Source organism: Typha angustifolia, chromosome 2, assembly GCF_048772165.1.
Source record: "Typha angustifolia cultivar Huaian chromosome 2, ASM4877216v1, whole genome shotgun sequence".
Lineage (NCBI taxonomy): Eukaryota > Viridiplantae > Streptophyta > Magnoliopsida > Poales > Typhaceae > Typha > Typha angustifolia.
This window is the reverse complement of record NC_133240.1, coordinates 518,839-537,059: the sequence shown is the minus strand read 5'-3', so window position 1 is coordinate 537,059 and position 18,221 is coordinate 518,839. Positions and strand designations below refer to the sequence as shown.

Below are 18,221 nucleotides of genomic sequence, written 5' to 3'. Positions count from 1 at the left end.
CTTTATTTCTAATGAGTATCTTTAAATTCAACTTGAAAAATATAACGGTTTTCAAAATTTTGCATTTACTCTGCTATGTTTTAATGTATTAACAAATCTGTGATCCACACCGTAGAGTTTTCTTTAGTGATTTTTCCCGGTACAAAACATTGATACTTCTCACCTCTATTTAAATAGAGGATGAGTTATTCATCCGGTTAAGAACTCAAAGAATTTTTAGTCTCAACTTAAGAGAATTCTCTTGCTCTTTTATGGAGCATATTTTACATTAAAGTGTGAGTAGAGCTTCTCCGTGTGTTTGAAGGTTGGAGCTTCAAATGAAGATGATCTTAAAGCATCGAACGAGCAAATATCTACTACAACCCGTGATTTAAGGATAACTTATGACTCGATGGTGAAACAAATTTGAAGGTTTCACCTTATGGAGTAATTAATCAAGAAAGATTTCGAGCAAGTGATGGACGTCAATAAATAAGTGTTGATATGGTAATAATGATCATAAGTGAAACTTGTTTCTGTGATTTATGCGAGCAGATCGACCTGGTTTGGGCAACCCCATATTCTTTTTCGACTTTACATCTTTCACTTATGAATGCAATTCTAAATCGACTTCTCTAAATAGTAGGATTCAAATTTTCTAAACCAAATTAGATTTTAGTTTTTAACGCAACAAACTTTTACTTTCAAAATCTATAAACCTAGCCGAACAAGGAATTTTATCCCTCTTGAAAGTTTAATTGGTATCAGAGCAATTCTTCTTATACTAGAAAGATCCTTAAGATATTGATTTACCTAAAGAAGACCATAGAGATATTGATTTACTTAGGAAAGATTAATCTACTATTAGACCACTTGTAGATGGTTCTAGTTATCATTACTAGAAAGCTAGAATAAAAGCCTCTTTAAAATTAATAGATAAATATGTATGAATTTCCGTGGTGCATGGTTATTGATCTTCGCCAACTAAAAGGGTAGAAGTAAATACTATATTGAACCCCGTTGGGGAGTGCGATAAAATAATCATGGAAGGCATGGGCTTGATCAATAAAGCTATCAATGTTATCTTTAGATATCTATGCTAGGACGAGTTCAAATGCATTAGTACCTACAAAATTATAATAAAAAACATGAGACATACTTAAAACAACTCACGAAGTTATGCATAAAGTTAAACTTTCTAAACTTTTAAGACTTATTACTTCTTTTGAAACTCTTAGGATAGATGAGTCAGAGACCTTCGATAAGTTCTCAGTCGAGCTAAGTGACATCGTCAACTCAAGTTTCAACCTTAGCAAAAGAATCTATGAAAGCAAGGTTGTGAGAAAAAATCTTTGATCTCTTCTTGAGTGATTTCGAGCGAAGATTACTGTCATAAAAGAAAGCAAAAACTTTGGTACCCTCAAAATTGAAGGTTTGGTAGAGAACTTATAAATCTTCACTTTGTCTTCCTAAAATAGTATAAGGTATTACTTTGTCAATTAAAAAGGAAGATTCTGATTCTAACAACGATCCTAAAATTATTGCCTTATTTGTGAAAAACGTTAAGTTTCAAGAAAACTAACAATATGACAAGGAACTCCAAAGAAACATACTTGAAAAAAGGTTTCAAATAAAGAAACTTCTACTTCTACTCCTACTCCAACTCTGAATTCCAAGATAGGAAAATCAAAGAATGAAAGTGAAGGAGTAAAATATTTTGAGTGTCTTGGTTATATGAGATGAGCAAAGAAATGAGAAAAGGAATACAATACCAAGATTTACAATGGTCGATCAATACCTACGTCTATTTCTCAAGATTTTTTTCTTAAGAAATTATTATGTACTAAAATGCATAAATAACTAACTTATCAAGGTGCTAACAATATATTACACAAGTATCCCCTAATATATCTTCTCTTAAAATAGTCTTTGTTTTGAGTTAAAAAATTCACTCACAAACTATGAAGACTTTTCTACCTTCTTCACGATGAAGACAACTTGAGATGATTCTGATGAGCCTAACAATATTCGAACAAGTGTTCAACAACGTGGACCTTTACTTGCTGACTATTACCCAAAAGAGGCCATTCGAATGCGGATTCCGTTGTTGACATGTCTATGATATGGCTATATCCTCTTGTAGCTCTAGTATTTCTCCCATGACGCAACTTTCAATGAATTAAACTTACTGGGTTGATGCTGCATGGTAGAAAAAAAAGCTTCTTGTAACTTCCCTAATCAATTCTTTGAGGCTAGGATTGTTTTTCATGTAAACAGTGCACTTGTGGGTGAATCAATGGCCTTACTTGAAGGTCACAAGATATTATTATTATTATTATGAAAATCTATAGACATCATACTCCGAGATCATAATCAAAGCAGTTAATGACACTTGGTGACTACATAAATTGGTCCATTTCCTCTGTCATGCATGAATGCATTTGGTGGATTTTTACTCTCTTGTGTTAGGGTTTGTTACACAAGTTCCTAAAGGAATACAACATATTTTTAGTTAATCTTGCTACATTCTTTAGTCAATCTTGCTATTCGAGAATGTATATCTAAACTATGGACTAATCCACTTTCTTTATCTAAATGTACCTTGAATCTTAATGGATGTATGATGTCTATAGATTTTCATAATAATAATAATAATAATAATAATAATAATAATAATAATAATAAATTACACCCTATATTTTACTTATTTTGTGATTCACACTCCGTCTTTGAGATTTTTGTAACCCGACTTTTATTTTTTTTCTTATAATTCTTATTTGGCACCCTTTGTTAATTTAAACGGTACCAGCAAAAGAATATTTCATTATAATATATGAAATAATTTTTAAATATCTAAACTACTTGTGCCTTAATTAAAGGAGGGGCAAAGAGGAAGAAAAATAGTGGTGATAGTATTTTAGTCATTTGATCGATATTAGTTAATCAAAATAATGTAAGGATATTAAACGAGAATTATAGAGAAATAGGAGGGGTCGGATTACAAAATTGTCAAAGACGAGCGTGAATCACAAAATAGTTAAAATATTAAATGTGATTTGTAAAATATCCTAATAATAATACATAAAATGTCTATTTTTGCATTCTACATCATATATGAACACCTCCAATGGCTTTCTCATCTAATGCCCCCTTAAAATCCATAAATTTCTAATCACTAGAACCCATATGGCTAAGATATGTATCGAAATATTCTTAGAATTTGACAAACTAAAGGCCAAAGTCGTCTAAAAGCTTCTATGGGTTCCAAACAAAACAGAACGGACAACCCTCCCTAACGGTTTCCCCCGCAATCCTTACCATTTCTAGTTTGAAGACTAGACCCAAAACTAAACTCCAAAACGGCAAAAACCATAAAAAGGTCTCGTAGGAATAAAAGCAAACATACGGCGAGCAAGAAAATTTAGTCCAATTTTCCATCCGATGACACATGAGAAGCCATACCTATCTCGTCGGAACCCTAGCTCTTCGTTGATTCAAGCCGCCAACTACCACCTTCTGTCATTCCCCTAGTCGGTGACGAATCACGAGCCCCCAGCTCCTGATGTTCCTACCCCTGTTGTTCGTCCTTGCCCTCCTCGTCTTCTTCTCCTGGGTCTACCTCCTCCTCTCCTACTGCCCGGTTGCCGGCGGGGGAGGAAGGGGAGAGGTCGGAATCGACAGCAGACTGCACCATCTGCTTGTCAGAGATCGGGGACGACGAGACCGTTAGGGTCTTGACGGTGTACTGCCACATGTTCCACCAGAGCTGCATTGACCCCTGGCTCACGGCTTGGCCCACCAAACTTTTATGCCTCTCTTGGCTCGGCGGTAGAGGAGATGGCCACGTTATCCACGTCAATTGATAGCGGGCAAGGATCTCAAAGCCTTCTTCTTTCTCTTCATTCATTTTGTGAGAGAGCGCGTGGCATTTGACATTTGACTTATTTCTTGAAGTAAAAAAAAAAAGGTCGAACCATTTTACACAGTAAGCCCTATAAATACCTAATATTGCTGTATACTTTGCTCCTGCCACGAAGGGCATTATGGTCATATATTCAAAGATGAATCTTGACACATGATCGTGAGCTCTGAGGTAGTGTATTAGGTAGCGGTCTCGACCTCGCGTGCGGACCCGTTTCCTCTTAACCCGTTTCCATTTCCAAGATCCGATAATCTCCCTCTATAAATAGTTGATTCGAAACTCGAAACCCTTTTCTCTCTTCCCGCTCTTTCTTCTTCTTTGTGGTCGTTCTTCTCCCCCTCTGTCTCTTCCAATGGCGTATAGAGACATCGTCGGTAGCTTCTGGTACCTCCATGACCAGGCCTTTCTCAAGTTCTCCCGCGTCATACAGCTGCCCCACTACGGCGTCCATCGGTGAGCCAAGAACCCTAAAAAGCCCCTAATTTCTCGAACTCTTGCTCTCTCTCCTTCCTTCTTGATCTCCTTGTTTTCTGATCCCAGCTACGATCCAGACATCAGCGAGGCGTTCGATCTCTTCTCTAAGCTGTGGAAGATGCAGAAAGAATATCGATGTTTACTTGAACAGAATGGGCTTGAACGGTGGGAGATCGGCCAGATCGCCTTCAGGATTGGCCAGCTCTACGTTGGCCAGTACCTGAAAAATGGCGACACCAAGAACCTCTTTGAAGCCTACCTGTCCTACAAGGCGATTATGGATCACGGGTACCTACTCGACACATCAATTAACTTGGAGATCCACTTCCTCGTCCACTTCTTCTTGCTCTGCCTCATGCTCGGCCGCCACGAGATGGTGCACTTGATCGCTAAAGAAATCAAGGACCTCTACGATGGGTTCCTGGTGAGCAATTGACCTTGATCATCTTGAAGTGAATGTGTTTGAAGAGTGGCTGATTGATGAATTTTGATTTGCTCTTTTTTATATAATGTCTACCTGATTTTTTTTATCTTGATCTGTAACGTAGTTTTTTTTGTAAGTTAATTGGTGATAAGTCTTTTTTGGTTTAGATAAAATTGATACATTGGTTGAAATTAGAATATTCTTAATTGAAAGTTCTTCTGATGTATTATGTGGAGTGGATTTCTTGGGGAGCTTCTTGGGACCCTGAGTTCTTGGGTAGTTCATATTGGATAAAGCAATTGGTGGTTGCCTCTTTTCTTGAATTGAAAAAAAAAAAAGAGCCATCGCTTTATATTCGTGTGATTGTCTTTTTCCTGGAAGAGTGTTGAATAGTTAAATTTTGGTTTTCTTTTTTCTATATTTGATAGTTCCTGATCCATAGGGTAGTTTTTTTATAAAATTACTTAGTGTAATTATTCGGTGTGGATTAGGCGATTGAGAGTTACTGTTTTATTCATTGAAATTGAATTATTCTGAACTGAAGTCTCGTCTATGGGATAATTTCAAGGTGCAGCTTCTTGCGACCATGAGTTCTTGGATCAGGGTCAATCAATAAGTGACCGTCTTTTTCATTGAAATGAGGTTGTGGTCTACTGATAAATCAATGGAGCACTGAGTTCAAGATGGTGGTCTAGGAGATAAAATGCTTTCCCTTCAATCTATAGGATTGTTGAGTTCTTGAGGTGTGACTGACAGTAGTTCTTGTATCTTCTCTCTCTTTGATAGTTCTTGATCTATAAGATGATTTCTTACTTTTGTTACTTGAATTGCTAAAAGAGAATAGACACACTCCTTTTTAAGCTAAACTCTTTTATGTGCCATCATATATAAGGAAAGTAAGAAAGGATTATATTGATAGAATTTCAATGAAGATCAACTAGGACTTTCAACTTAAAAAGTTTTATTCAGTTTTGATATGCTGACTTCTTCAGAGGGAAACATCATAAATTAAACAGTAAGAGGATCAAAAACTTTAGCATGCCATAGTATTTATTCCTTTCTTACGAGAGTACAAATATTTTCTCATCTAATGTTTCTGAGTTCCTATACTTACAGAAGTTCCTCCCTTTTCCTTTTACCTCTTTTTCTTTTGATTTTTTTCGTAAATCAGTAAGAAACATCTGAAAACTGATGTCTAGATCATAGCAGTGACTGTTCCTTGTCATTTTCATATGTCCATGTTCCTAAGTTGTTCATAATGCATGCAGAGTGATAATCTTAGTATTGAATGATTTATTGCAGGAAGAAGAACCTATGGAATGGAAGCAGTCATTTAAGGAAATTGAGAGATTTCATGAAGTTGATAGATCTTTTATGAACATGAGGCCATTAAGGTATAGCTTTGCCTTTGATCCACATCCAAACTCCATTCCTAATTTGGCCTCTGGGGGCAAAGAGAGAGCGCCCATTCTGCATGTTGCAATCATACTCGGCTACCATCCCAATGAGGTAAGCTCCATATTTTTTTTCACTAATCTTCCCACTTTATCTTGGAAGTTAGTAACATTTTGCTTATTTTCACAATAAGAACAGGTCAAGTTTGGAGAGATTACTCTAGATAGTTTAAGAATGCTTCAGTGTTTAGAGTGGGAACCGTGTGGTGAATTTGCAGAGACGACCCGTGGTGAGGGCATCCAAGGAGGAAACTCAAGTCCCAATTTATTACAGGACATTAGAGATATGTCTTTGCCGCCAGACCCACAAAAATTAATTTTTTATCGCCCATCTATTACTCTTTTTCTTATGGTAAGTTTTTCTGCACTACCATTGAAAGCATGGATTTTGATTGCCATTAATAGCTTTAATCTCTACGTCTTCATTCTGAGGTACTCTAATGAAATTAGCAGTCAACTTCTAATACCACCAAATGCTAACAAAATGAAACCCAATTATTCATACAAATAAAGTTTCCTTTGTATGTCCATCAAATTTTTCATTGGTTGACTTCACATGCTACTAACTTTCTGTAGCCACATGAGAGATAATTTCCTTGCTTCTTTGTTATGCTTTAGATTCATGAAATGTTAGCTTGAATCTCTCTTATTTTTTATTCTCCAATGACTCATTCATTAGGCTGTCATTCTGATTTCGTTTATTTTTGAAATTATGAAGGTCATTGGTGGAATTGTTAACTCTAGAGTTAGAGAGGTGAAGCAATTAAACAATTTGATGACCGTCCAAGTGTCTGTTTTATCTAAGTTCTCTTCAGATCTATTGGTGTGAAAAGGTGGGTTGTTGGTGAACGGACAAATGATTTTGATTGAGAGGAATACTTGGGACCTTTTGTTGGTCTCAAGGTCTAAGTCCTTTGTCCTGCTGTTATTCCTCGAGCCTTGCTTCTTTAAATAAATTGAGAGGGCATTTTGAACCTCAAGTCAAGCTCCATAGTCCATTCATCAAATTACTATTTCTCTCAATCCATGGTTTAGATATTTCAATAATCGACCCTAATGGAGATATCGAAGATGAGGCTGTGGCATTTTTGCAGGCACATGATAGTTCTCCTTCCTTTCTACGAGTAACTAATTAATTGGAAGTTGCTAAGTGCTTATATATATTGTAAAAATCTACTGAAGCTGCTTGATCCTTGTGCATGAAGTTTAATCGCTTGTTTATAAGCTAGTAAGGGTGAGGGTGAGTCATCTCACAACAGAAAGTTCCATATAAGTTGGCTTCAGCCATTCCTGAATCCTGTTATGCTATTACCAGGAAACCACCAGCTCTAACTGGTACCTTTTTACCTACCCTTTTCCTATGGTAGGTCAAGCTCCAATTTGATGGTTAAGCACTTCCTAGATATTCTGAAAGGTAAAGATGACAATAGTTCAGGTTATCTCATGTTGCATGAGGCAGTTCTTCCGGTCTTTTATAGTGTCATCTTTTACTGGTCCAGCAGTTCCTCGGAAAATTTGAACATTTCTTCAATTTTGTTTTTCATTTACTGATCTATTGTTGCAGACATTGTTAAGAATCCAGAATTAGTTGAAATTCTTTTAATTGGGTTTCAAACTTTCACCACTGAACATTACTTTTGCGTTAATATTTAAGCAATTCACTTTGTTTCTTTTTTCATGTTTGCATATTTTCATGCAGGTCATTGCCACTGCATGGAATGAGCTGCCCTCTGATAAAGTTTTATTGATCTATCTTTCAGCTGGAGGTCTGCATGATTGGCTTCTTGTTTTTCTTTGTTAATTATAGTCTATGCATCAGTTCCAGTTATCATCAACATATCTTGCAGGGGAGGGTGAACTGAGTCCTGTGCCATCAAATTCTAGACCTTCTTCAGAAAGTTGTGGGAAGATCATGCACAGTTTTAGTAATATTGAAATTTCTTATACGGCTACCTCTACAAATAAAAGTCCCATTAAATCATCTTCTCAGAGGGACTGCAGCAAACTTCAAAGTGAGCCTTGCTTGTGGTTAGGTCCTCATGAAAGTGAAGGTACCTTTTGCTATCTGCTGTAAGGATTACATAGTGATGAACCTTCATTAATATATATATTTTTTTCCTAGTTTGTAGAATTGTTGCAAGGAATTTTTATTATTTGTTTCCCATATTCTCTTGATGGTTAAGTTTACCTATTGTTACCTAGATCTGTCTCAACTTCCTTAAATTTCCAGGTTCAAACTTTCTCTACCCTAGCGATTTGATTCCATTTACAAGAAGGTCTCTCTTTCTGGTGATTGACAGTAAGAGCAGCTATGCATTCAAGGCACGTTTGTTGATCTTATTTCTCCTTCTTGACTGTGCATGCCTTAGACATGTAAATGAAAGATATGGGTATCACTGAGTAGCTATCGGTAGGAGTGAGATTCACAGATAACAAGTTACTAATATGGCTCTTCATGTCTGCAAATAAGGTATGTATGCAACCCTCTTTTCTATTAATTAGTCTAATTGTTTTAAAGACAACATCGTCAGAGTAAGTTCTTTATAATTGCATGATTGTGTTAGAACTAGATATGCTATCTTTTTTCCCCATATAGTGGCTTTTTAGTACGACAGTGCGGACTAAGGGCATATTCCTTTGTTTCAGAATGTGAACATTTTGTTTCGTTCATGTTTATGGATGTAAAATCTGAATTCCTAGTTACTCTTCATCTCTTTTTAATCTGAAAATGTTTCGATGTTGATCCTTGTAACAGTAGATACTTTGGATTAAAATTTAAATTGATTATCTTATGTTGTAAAGAGCTGAAGGATAAGAATCGAGTGTTTCTTTTTTTTTTTAATGATTCTCCTGCTGTATGTTGTGATTACTGGTTACATTTTAAATGAGTATTGATCCTTGTAACTATAGATCTTGTCATCTCTAATTCCTGTATGCATGTATTACGACTAAAACAACGAATGTGCAGGCTATACATGGGGCAGAGAAGGGAAAGACAACAGCTATGCTACTTTCCCCAACCTCCCAGCCTCCAACTATTGCAGATAGTGCGGGCCATGATCGCTGTCAAAACGGCAGCCAATTCACTATGTTCCTCACGGCACCAGTGCAAGCTTTCTGCATTTTGACTGGACATTCTATGGCAGATATTAGTAAGGTTTGTTCGTTTATGTGCTGCACTTGGTGCACTCTCTTTGATTGTTTTTCTTAGTAGCAGGCTGCTTTTCTCATTTTTATGTGTATTGATGAAACATATTGTAGGATACATTCAACACAGCAGAGGAGTTACTTTCCATATCCTTAATTGAATGGGGAACAGCTTTACTGGCATCACCTGAACTGGATGAAGTTTGGATTGACGTCTTACGTGATCCACTTTTATGGAGACTTCTTCTCAGGTAAATTTCTGTATCGAAAACGGAAAGCACTAATGATTTAAGTTAGAAGCTTCACTGATCTGCTATACGAATAATCATTTCCCCTAAAGATTTTCATTTTTATCATGTCACAACTGAGATTGCTTTTTAATTGCAAGTAGTGATATTGTTATTTATCTTCTCATTTCTTCTTGCAGATTTATCTTTTGCAGAGCTGTTCTCGCACTTTTCAAACCAACTAACCATCAGGAGGAATTCCTCCCAACCTGCCTGCCTCAGTTACCTGAATCAGTCCTTCCACAGAGTCAGGTATCTCAATCTTCTTTGAAGCCGATTGCCGCTCTCTTTGAAGCCACCGACCAATTTGATTTCAAGTGACTGACTATTTGATATACATATGTCAAATCTATTCTTTGATGTGAATATGTTCCTAGGTGCAACCGGATCTGCCATCGTCTTTTTGATTCGACACCTATTCTTTTGTAGATTTAAATGTGAAACTAGAATATTTCCACATGTTCATTAGATTGCAACTGTGCACAAAGATATGCTTACGAGAAGGTGTTGGATACTATCGATACGAATAAGTCACACATCTTAATACGGTGCACATGTATTAGTGGCATATTGTCATATAAATCGAAGATTGACATGATAGATAGTCGATAAACATAATTAAGATTATCATCAATATAGAATAACATGCATTATTATTACACATGGGCATGCTAATTAAGAAATGCAGTCATTGTCGTGCTGAATTTATCATGTCCAATCATCTAGGTTAACTCTTATCATTTAAACATAGTCCACTTGCATGAGATCGCTAGCTTCCCTAACGACGAGGAGACTCCTATCTAAACCTAGTCCATTTTGGGGGTTTGTGTTAGTTAGCTATTGTTGGAAAGAAATATTGAAAACATATTTGATTCCAACTTAAGAAGGGTGTTTGTTGGAAAGAAATATTGAAATCAAATTTGGTTCCAACTTGAAGGGGAGTATTGGAAAGAGATATCAAAATCAGGAAAGAAATTTTAAAATCAGATTTTATTACTATTATTGTTGATTTGGTTAATCTGTTTGTTATTTACTTTCCTTGTATATAGCAACACTATCCTAATATGTTGGATAGACAAGCTTAATTATAGGAGAGATTGTTGTAATCTCCTTCTATTTATGTACTTGATTCATCTTAGTGAAATACACAATTTCCTCATTCTAATCCTTTTACATGGTATCAGAGCTAGAACCCTAGCAACCAAGTTCTATTGCAGTCATTCTAATCCATCGAAACCTTCATTACCCTCAATGGCTGAAGATAATCATTCTTCTTCTCATGGTGTTGTTCTACCAAATCCATCAAAGATAGGGAAAAAAAAAATCCCCTACTGACCTTTCCAATCCTTACTTCATCCATTCTTTCGATCATTCCAGATTTGTTCTCGTTTCCAAGCCCCTCAATAGAGATAACTACTCCAGTTAGAAAAGATCCATGATTCGAGCCTTGAATACAAGAAATAAGCTCGGATTTATTAATGGGTCTATCTTAGCTCCTTCAGAAGTAGATGATCCTGAAAGTCATGCCATTTGGTCAAGATGTAATGACATTATCCATTCTTGGATAGTCAACACCTGTGATCCAGAAATTGCTGATAGTGTGAATTTTTATTCCACCGCCAGAGAAGTTTGGGAGGACCTCGATACCCGATTCTCTCAGAGCAATCTAGCCCGCATATTTGAGATCCAACGGGACATCGTCCTCCACAAGCAAGAAACCACCTCTGTCTCCACCTATTACACTCGATTGAAAACCCTATGGGACGAGCTAGGGATACATTGTGAAACACCACAATCGGAGCAATAAAAGGAAATGCAATTTCTAATGGGTTTGAATGAATCTTACAGTGCAATCCGCGATCAAATCCTCTTGATGAAACCTTCCCCCTCGGTTCGCGAAGCATACTCCTTCATTGCTCAAGAGGAGAAACAACACCATCTAGGAGTTGCTTCCGCCTCCACCGAGCCGACCTCAGTTGCTGCCATGGCTGTCCGCAAGCTTTATCCACTATCACCGGGGAAGAACGAGAGGAGCGATTGTCCTAATTCTAATCACAGACGTAATGGACCCGGTTCTGGAAGGGTGCGACCCCACTGCACCTATTGTGATGCCGATGGACATTGGGTCCAAAAGAGTTACAAATTACATGGCTACCCCCCTAGCCATCCAAAGGCCAAGTCCAATCCGAGCTCAGGCTCTATTCGGCCCAATTACTCTGCAGTCAACCAGGCGAGTTGTAAAGAAGGTGGACCCAACACCATATTCACAGAGGCCCAATTAAAACAAATTATGGAACTTCTCAATAATCAAGTAAAAGGTACCCTTAATCCTAAGGCAAATGCGGTCACAAAACCAGGTTTGTCTCAATTAGCTCGTCGAAATTGGATTATCGATAGTGATGCAACAAATCATATCACCTCATTATCAAAAATACGCATAAAGACAAAGGTTGCTCGTTATCACCCGTATTATTACCTAGTGGAGAGAAGGCCAAAACTATTGCTAAAGGATCTATGCCTTTGAATTCTGTCTATAAATTGCATGATGTGTTACCTGTTTCTACATTCAAAGTTGATTTGTTGTCAGTAGGGCGATTGACAAAAGGTTTAAATTGTTCAGTGACATTTTTTCCTTATTGGTGCATTTTGCAAGATCTGGATACGAGGAAGATGATTGGTTTGGGTGAAATGCGTGACGGACTCTATTGTCTGGTGGCATTAGGAGCAGGAAAGTCTATCACTAAACAAGCCACGTACTCAAACCAACCAACATGCAATCTCACTATCTCATCTACTGACCTTTGGCACAATTGCTTAGGGCATGTATCATCTTCCCGTTTGAATTTTATTGCCCAAAATTTCTTAAATTTTTCTGCTAATTCCAATAAATCTTGCTCTATTTGTCCACTTGCCAAACAAAGTCGTTTACCTTTTAATGTCAGTAATACTTTCTCTATTAAACCATTTGATGTTATTCATTGTGATATTTGGGGTCGCTATCGACATCCTTCCTTTTCTAGTTCTCATTATTTTCTCACCATTGTTGACGATTTTTCACGTTTTACTTGGATATTTTTGATGCGACATAAAGATGAAACACAACTGCTTTTAAAACGTTTTTTCAGTTATGTTTCTACTCAATTTGAAACTCGCATCAAAACTGTTCGAAGTGATAATGGTGGCGAATTTATCTCTCTTCGTTCTTTTTTTCAAGATAACGGTGTTATTTTTCAACATTCTTGCGCATACACACCTCAACAAAATGGGGTTGTGGAACGCAAACACCGTCACATTCTTCAAGTAGCAAGAGCATTAAAATTTCAAGCTAATCTTCCTTCCCAATTTTGGGGAGAATGTGCTCTTACTATTGTTCATATCATTAATCGGCTACCTTCCCCAATTTTAGCCGACAAGACACCATTTGAGCTTCTTTACTCAAAACCTCCTACTTTTTCCCATCTACGAGTTTTTGGTTGCTTGGCTTATACCACAAACATTCATACCTCTCATAAATTTGACTGCCGAGCTACACCTTCCATTTTCATTGGATACCCGATAGGTTAACAATGTTATAAACTTTTTGATTTATTTAACACAAAAAAATTTCACAAGTAGAGATGTCCATTTTAAAGAAGATATTTTTCCTTATTCTCCAAATAATACCTATTTTCTACCCTTTCCTTTGATCCAAACAACAAGCCCATCAAAGGGAGATGATACAAGTCCCATAAGCCCATATGACCATTCTTTTGAACCCAACTCAACCACATTACCATCATTTGAACCTAACCCACCCACCTCACCACCCTCCACCACAACTCTACCACCACCATCACACATACAACCACCTGAAATTTGTTCACCCATGAACCTTCTCCCCTCTACTTCCTCCCCGCCACCACCACCTTGCCATACTACCATCATTCCCTCTACCGAAACATCCGATCCACCACCACCACCTTGCCATACTACTATCATTCCCTCTACCGGAACATCCGATCCACCACCACCAACCAATATTCCTCTCCGCCGCTCCACTCGACAATCTAATCCACCTGTGAGGTTCAACGATTACCTCTGCTCTATCGTCACGCATCCTCCCTCTGATCCAGTCATCTCCTCTCCCAGATTCGCGCAAAGGGACAAGGTACCCACTGACCAATTACCTTTCTTTATCATCGCTATACACCTGCACACAAATCGTTTATTGCTTCTATCAGTCAAGAGCGAGAGCCGACCTCTTACAATGAAGCTATCACCAACCCTCAATGGCGTGATGCAATGAAGCTTGAGTTAGATGCTCTTGCTGCCAACGGCATATGGAGTCTGACATCTCTTTCGGCTGGCAAGAAACCCATAGGATGTCGATGGGTTTACAAGATCAAACGTCGCTCTGATGGCATAATAGAGCGACATAAAGCGCGCTTGGTTGTTCAAGGATTTACCCAAATGGAGGGCATTGACTACCACGAGACTCTCTCCCATAGCAAAAATTATTTCTGTTCGTTGTCTTCTTGCCTTAGCTGCTGCCAGGGGCTGGCCACTTTATCAGCTTGATGTCCACAATGCATTCCTCCACGGTGACCTGACTGAAGAAATTTATATGTCTCCACCACCAAGGCTTTGGAGACAGAGGGAGGAACATCTCGTATGTCGTCTACACAAATCGCTCTATGGATTGAAGCAAGCCTCCCGCCAGTGGTTTTCAAAGTTTTCTTCTGTCATCACTTCTGCTGGCTTTATACAATCACTAGTCGACTACTCTCTCTTCACCAAAAAGAAAGGCAAGTCCTTTACCATTCTCCTAATTTATGTCGACGACATTTTGATCACTGTAAATGATCCAGACAGTATTGCTGCCATCAAGAAGTATTTGCATAAAAATTTCAATCTCAAAGACCTTGGCGAGTTGAAATATTTTCTAGGAATAGAAATCTCTGCATTTAGGAATGGGATTTTTATGTCACAGAGAAAACATGCATTAGAAATAATCAAAGATGCAGGTCTATTAAATGCTGCTCCAGTGAACACTCCTATGGAAAGAGGCTTAAAATTGTTAGATAAAGATGAATTGCTTAAAGATCCAGGCAGATATAGAAGATTGGTGGGCCGCTTGATATATTTGACAGTTTCAAGACCTGATATCACTTATTCTGTTCATGTCTTGAGTAGATTCATGCATCAACCTAGAAGACATCATATGGAGGCAGCCTTACGCGTTGTTCGATATCTAAAGGGTGCCCCAGGTCAAGGTCTATTCTTTTCTTCAAAAAATGATTTGAAATTGTGAGCCTATTGTGATTCAGATTGGGGAGGTTATCCTCTCACTAGACGGTCCACTATAGGGTATTATGTGTTCCTTGGGTCCTCACTAATTTCATGGAAATCAAAACGGCATAAAACTGTATCATTATCTTCAGCCGAAACGGAATACCGTGCAATGACAGGAGCTTGCTGTGAGTTAACATGGCTTCAGTGCCTATTAGGAGACTTAAGCCTTATTCACCATGGACCTGCTTCCTTATATTGTAACAACAAGTCCGCTCTCCATATAGCAGCAAACCCAGTCTTTCATGAACGCACAAGGCACATAGAAATGGACTGTCACTATATTCGAGACAAGATTCAAGATGGTTCAATAATTACCAAGCATATTGGCTCAGCAAATCAATTGGCAAATTTGTTAACTAAACCTTTGGGAAAGGAAATATTTATACTTATGGTACGCAAGTTGGGCGTGCAAGATATTCACTCTCCAACTTGAGGGGGGAGTGTTGGAAAGAAATATTGAAAACATATTTGATTCTAACTTAAGAAGGGTGTTTGTTGGAAAGAAATATTGAAATCAGATTTGGTTCCAACTTGAAGGAGAGTATTGGAAAGAAATATAAAAATCAGGAAAGAAATTTTAAAATCAGATTTTATTACTATTATTATCGATTTGGTTAATCTGTTTGTTATTTACTTTCCTTGTATATAACAACACTATCCTAATATGTTGGATAGACAAGCTTAATTATAGGAGAGATTGTTGTAATCTCCTCATATTTATGTACTTGATTCATCTTAGTGAAATACACAATTTTCTCGTTCTAATCCTTTTACGGCTATTAATGAGGTATCACCAAACTCACCATATTTAATAGATTAATAAAAAGCTAAAGAAAAGACCCACCATGGGCTCGGACTAGGGCCAATCTGAGCCCAAGTGTACGTCACTGACCCTTGTGACAAGTTTATTTATGGATATATGCACAGTATTTGCAATGGAATTTTTTTTGACTAAAGCAAAAAGGGGGCCCATAAATTATGTGGCCATATCTACCACCGCTGCTATTCCGAAGTCCATTGTCAGAAGAGGAATAAAATGGTGATGCTGCTTGTGGGCTAAGACTTTAGGTGCTAATGCCTATTTGTCTCATTAATCACCAGTTTATTTATTTATTTTTAATCTTTTAAAGTTAATTGAATGGTTTTAGTTATGGAAGAGAGAAGTGAAGATGAAATCGGACTCCATGCTGGAATCATCTTTACCACCGGCAATGAAAGGAACTAGAATGTACTTCGATGAGTATTGCATGCTTTTATTTGTAATTTCTTATTATCCCTGAATCTCGATGTATCTTAATTTGCACGCAGAGTAATATAGATAGAAATTAGGAATTCTTAAAGGAATGATTCAAAGAAATACATGACCATGGACTAGTCTTGATTGTGCTATATATTTGTATTTGAATATGAAGATCGAATTCAATTATTACATATTAAAATTCTATTTTATATCATGTTGAAGGTTTGTATGCTTTGTTTGCTCTTAATTTGCTGTTAATTGGAAGTAGCTGGAACCAACATGGAAGACAATTGGCTGATCATAATCATTTTTTATTAGAATATTTAATTACAATCATATGTAATGCTTGGTGTCACCATATATTCCTCTTAAATATCAAGTTTTACATCTCATTATTTGCTTGGTTTGTATTTGAACTCAAAATCTTTGTGTCCAAAGTGAAGTTTTTTTTTTTAAATATATATAATTGCCACCGAATTTTTAAAAAAATAATATGATAATTGTTTGTGAAAATTATTGTGAAAAATACCATTTAGTTAGTTAAATCTATCTAATATTAATTAAACCACAACCTTTGATTTAAATAATAATATCTTAAAAGCTATCCAATATTGTGACCAATATTATAGTAGAATAAAAAAAATATCCTCTTTAAGTGAGACAAAATTTGTTAATAAATAATTTAGATTCTAAACAAAAACAGAGAGAGAGAGAGAGAGAGGGTATTTTTAATTAATTATATGTGTTTGTTATAAACTAAAAAAGCATAATAATTTTATTAGTAATTATAATATTTTCAGTGGCATTTATATAAAAAATAATTAATAACTTATCTAATTTTTTTTATCACATACTTAATTCATTTCGAAACTTAAACTTTCAAATATAAATTATAGACTTAATTAGCGATTTATATTTAAAATTTACTATTAAAATTTTAAAAAATATTAATTTTGAGAGGGCTAATTTGGTAAAAAAAAGAAAGAGATTAATAATTGGTCATCATAGTGGTCCTTAATAAATTAACTTGAGAAATAATAAGCATTAATTGAGGGAAGCAACCAACTAATAAAGTCGTTTCTTTTGCACCTAAACTTTTTTTTGAATTTAATTTTGCACCTAAACTAATTTATTACGATTCCCGTGACTTGCAATGTGATCGGCAAAGGATCCCCTGCATCTCCCACTGCATGATCTTAAAAAACATCCCAAGATATCACTAGTTTCAATTTTATATTTAAATTGAAACTATTATCTTTTTAAATTTAAGATCGAATTTGAAGATACTCATTAAAACTAAATAATTATATAAGTTTTTTGACTCATCAAAAGTAATCATGATAAATATACGACTAATATATTGAATATTTGTATATTTTTATCATTAAAAATTTAATGGGTATTATTTTAGATGCATTGAAGGGATGAAAGTCTAACCACGGAGGTAAAATATAGTATCCCCAAAACTAGAATATCTAAATATTTTTTATTTAATTTTAATATATGGTTCCTCTTATTATTACCTTAGCGGATATATTTCTTATGGCATTAGAAATAAAAGTAAATAATAAATATGTGGATATTGAGGCTTTGGCCCAACTTGCTTATGGAGATCTTTTGCTTATAGTAGGTACTAGATGTGCGCGAAGATGCCCTAGAGCCGATTAATGGTTTTCGAGCCTAATCGAGTGTGGATTGAAACCGATTCTTCATTATTGCCTAACATGTTGAGCTGTTCTACCCGTCCAACTTAGACTATTCATTCCATCTCCGATGATATTCTTTTTATGCTTCTAAAATACTAAAGTTTTAAAAATTACTAATATTTTTTAAGAAGCCAATAGAGTTACTAATCATCTTAGCACATCTTACTATTTCGGTTGTACTTAGGTTCAGGGTTCCTCCTTTGTTTTAACAGTTTTAATCTTAATAGAGCTTTTTGTAACCGTGGAGATTAATTTAT

The 18,221-nt window shown here is 36.3% G+C and overlaps 1 protein-coding gene across 1 annotated transcript; it reads left to right on the top strand.

The window, feature by feature from the left end:
• The first annotated feature begins 4,253 nt into the window (after positions 1–4,253).
• Positions 4,254–9,630, top strand: LOC140772678 (uncharacterized). Its single transcript, XM_073114860.1, has 10 exons — positions 4,254–4,354; positions 4,442–4,799; positions 6,102–6,308; positions 6,393–6,605; positions 7,953–8,019; positions 8,101–8,304; positions 8,484–8,529; positions 8,623–8,723; positions 9,222–9,410; positions 9,534–9,630. The coding sequence occupies exons 1-8, from the start codon at positions 4,254–4,256 to the stop codon at positions 8,651–8,653; spliced, it is 1,227 nt and encodes a 408-aa protein (XP_072970961.1). The 3' UTR covers positions 8,654–8,723; positions 9,222–9,410; positions 9,534–9,630.
• The last annotated feature ends 8,591 nt before the right edge of the window (positions 9,631–18,221 follow it).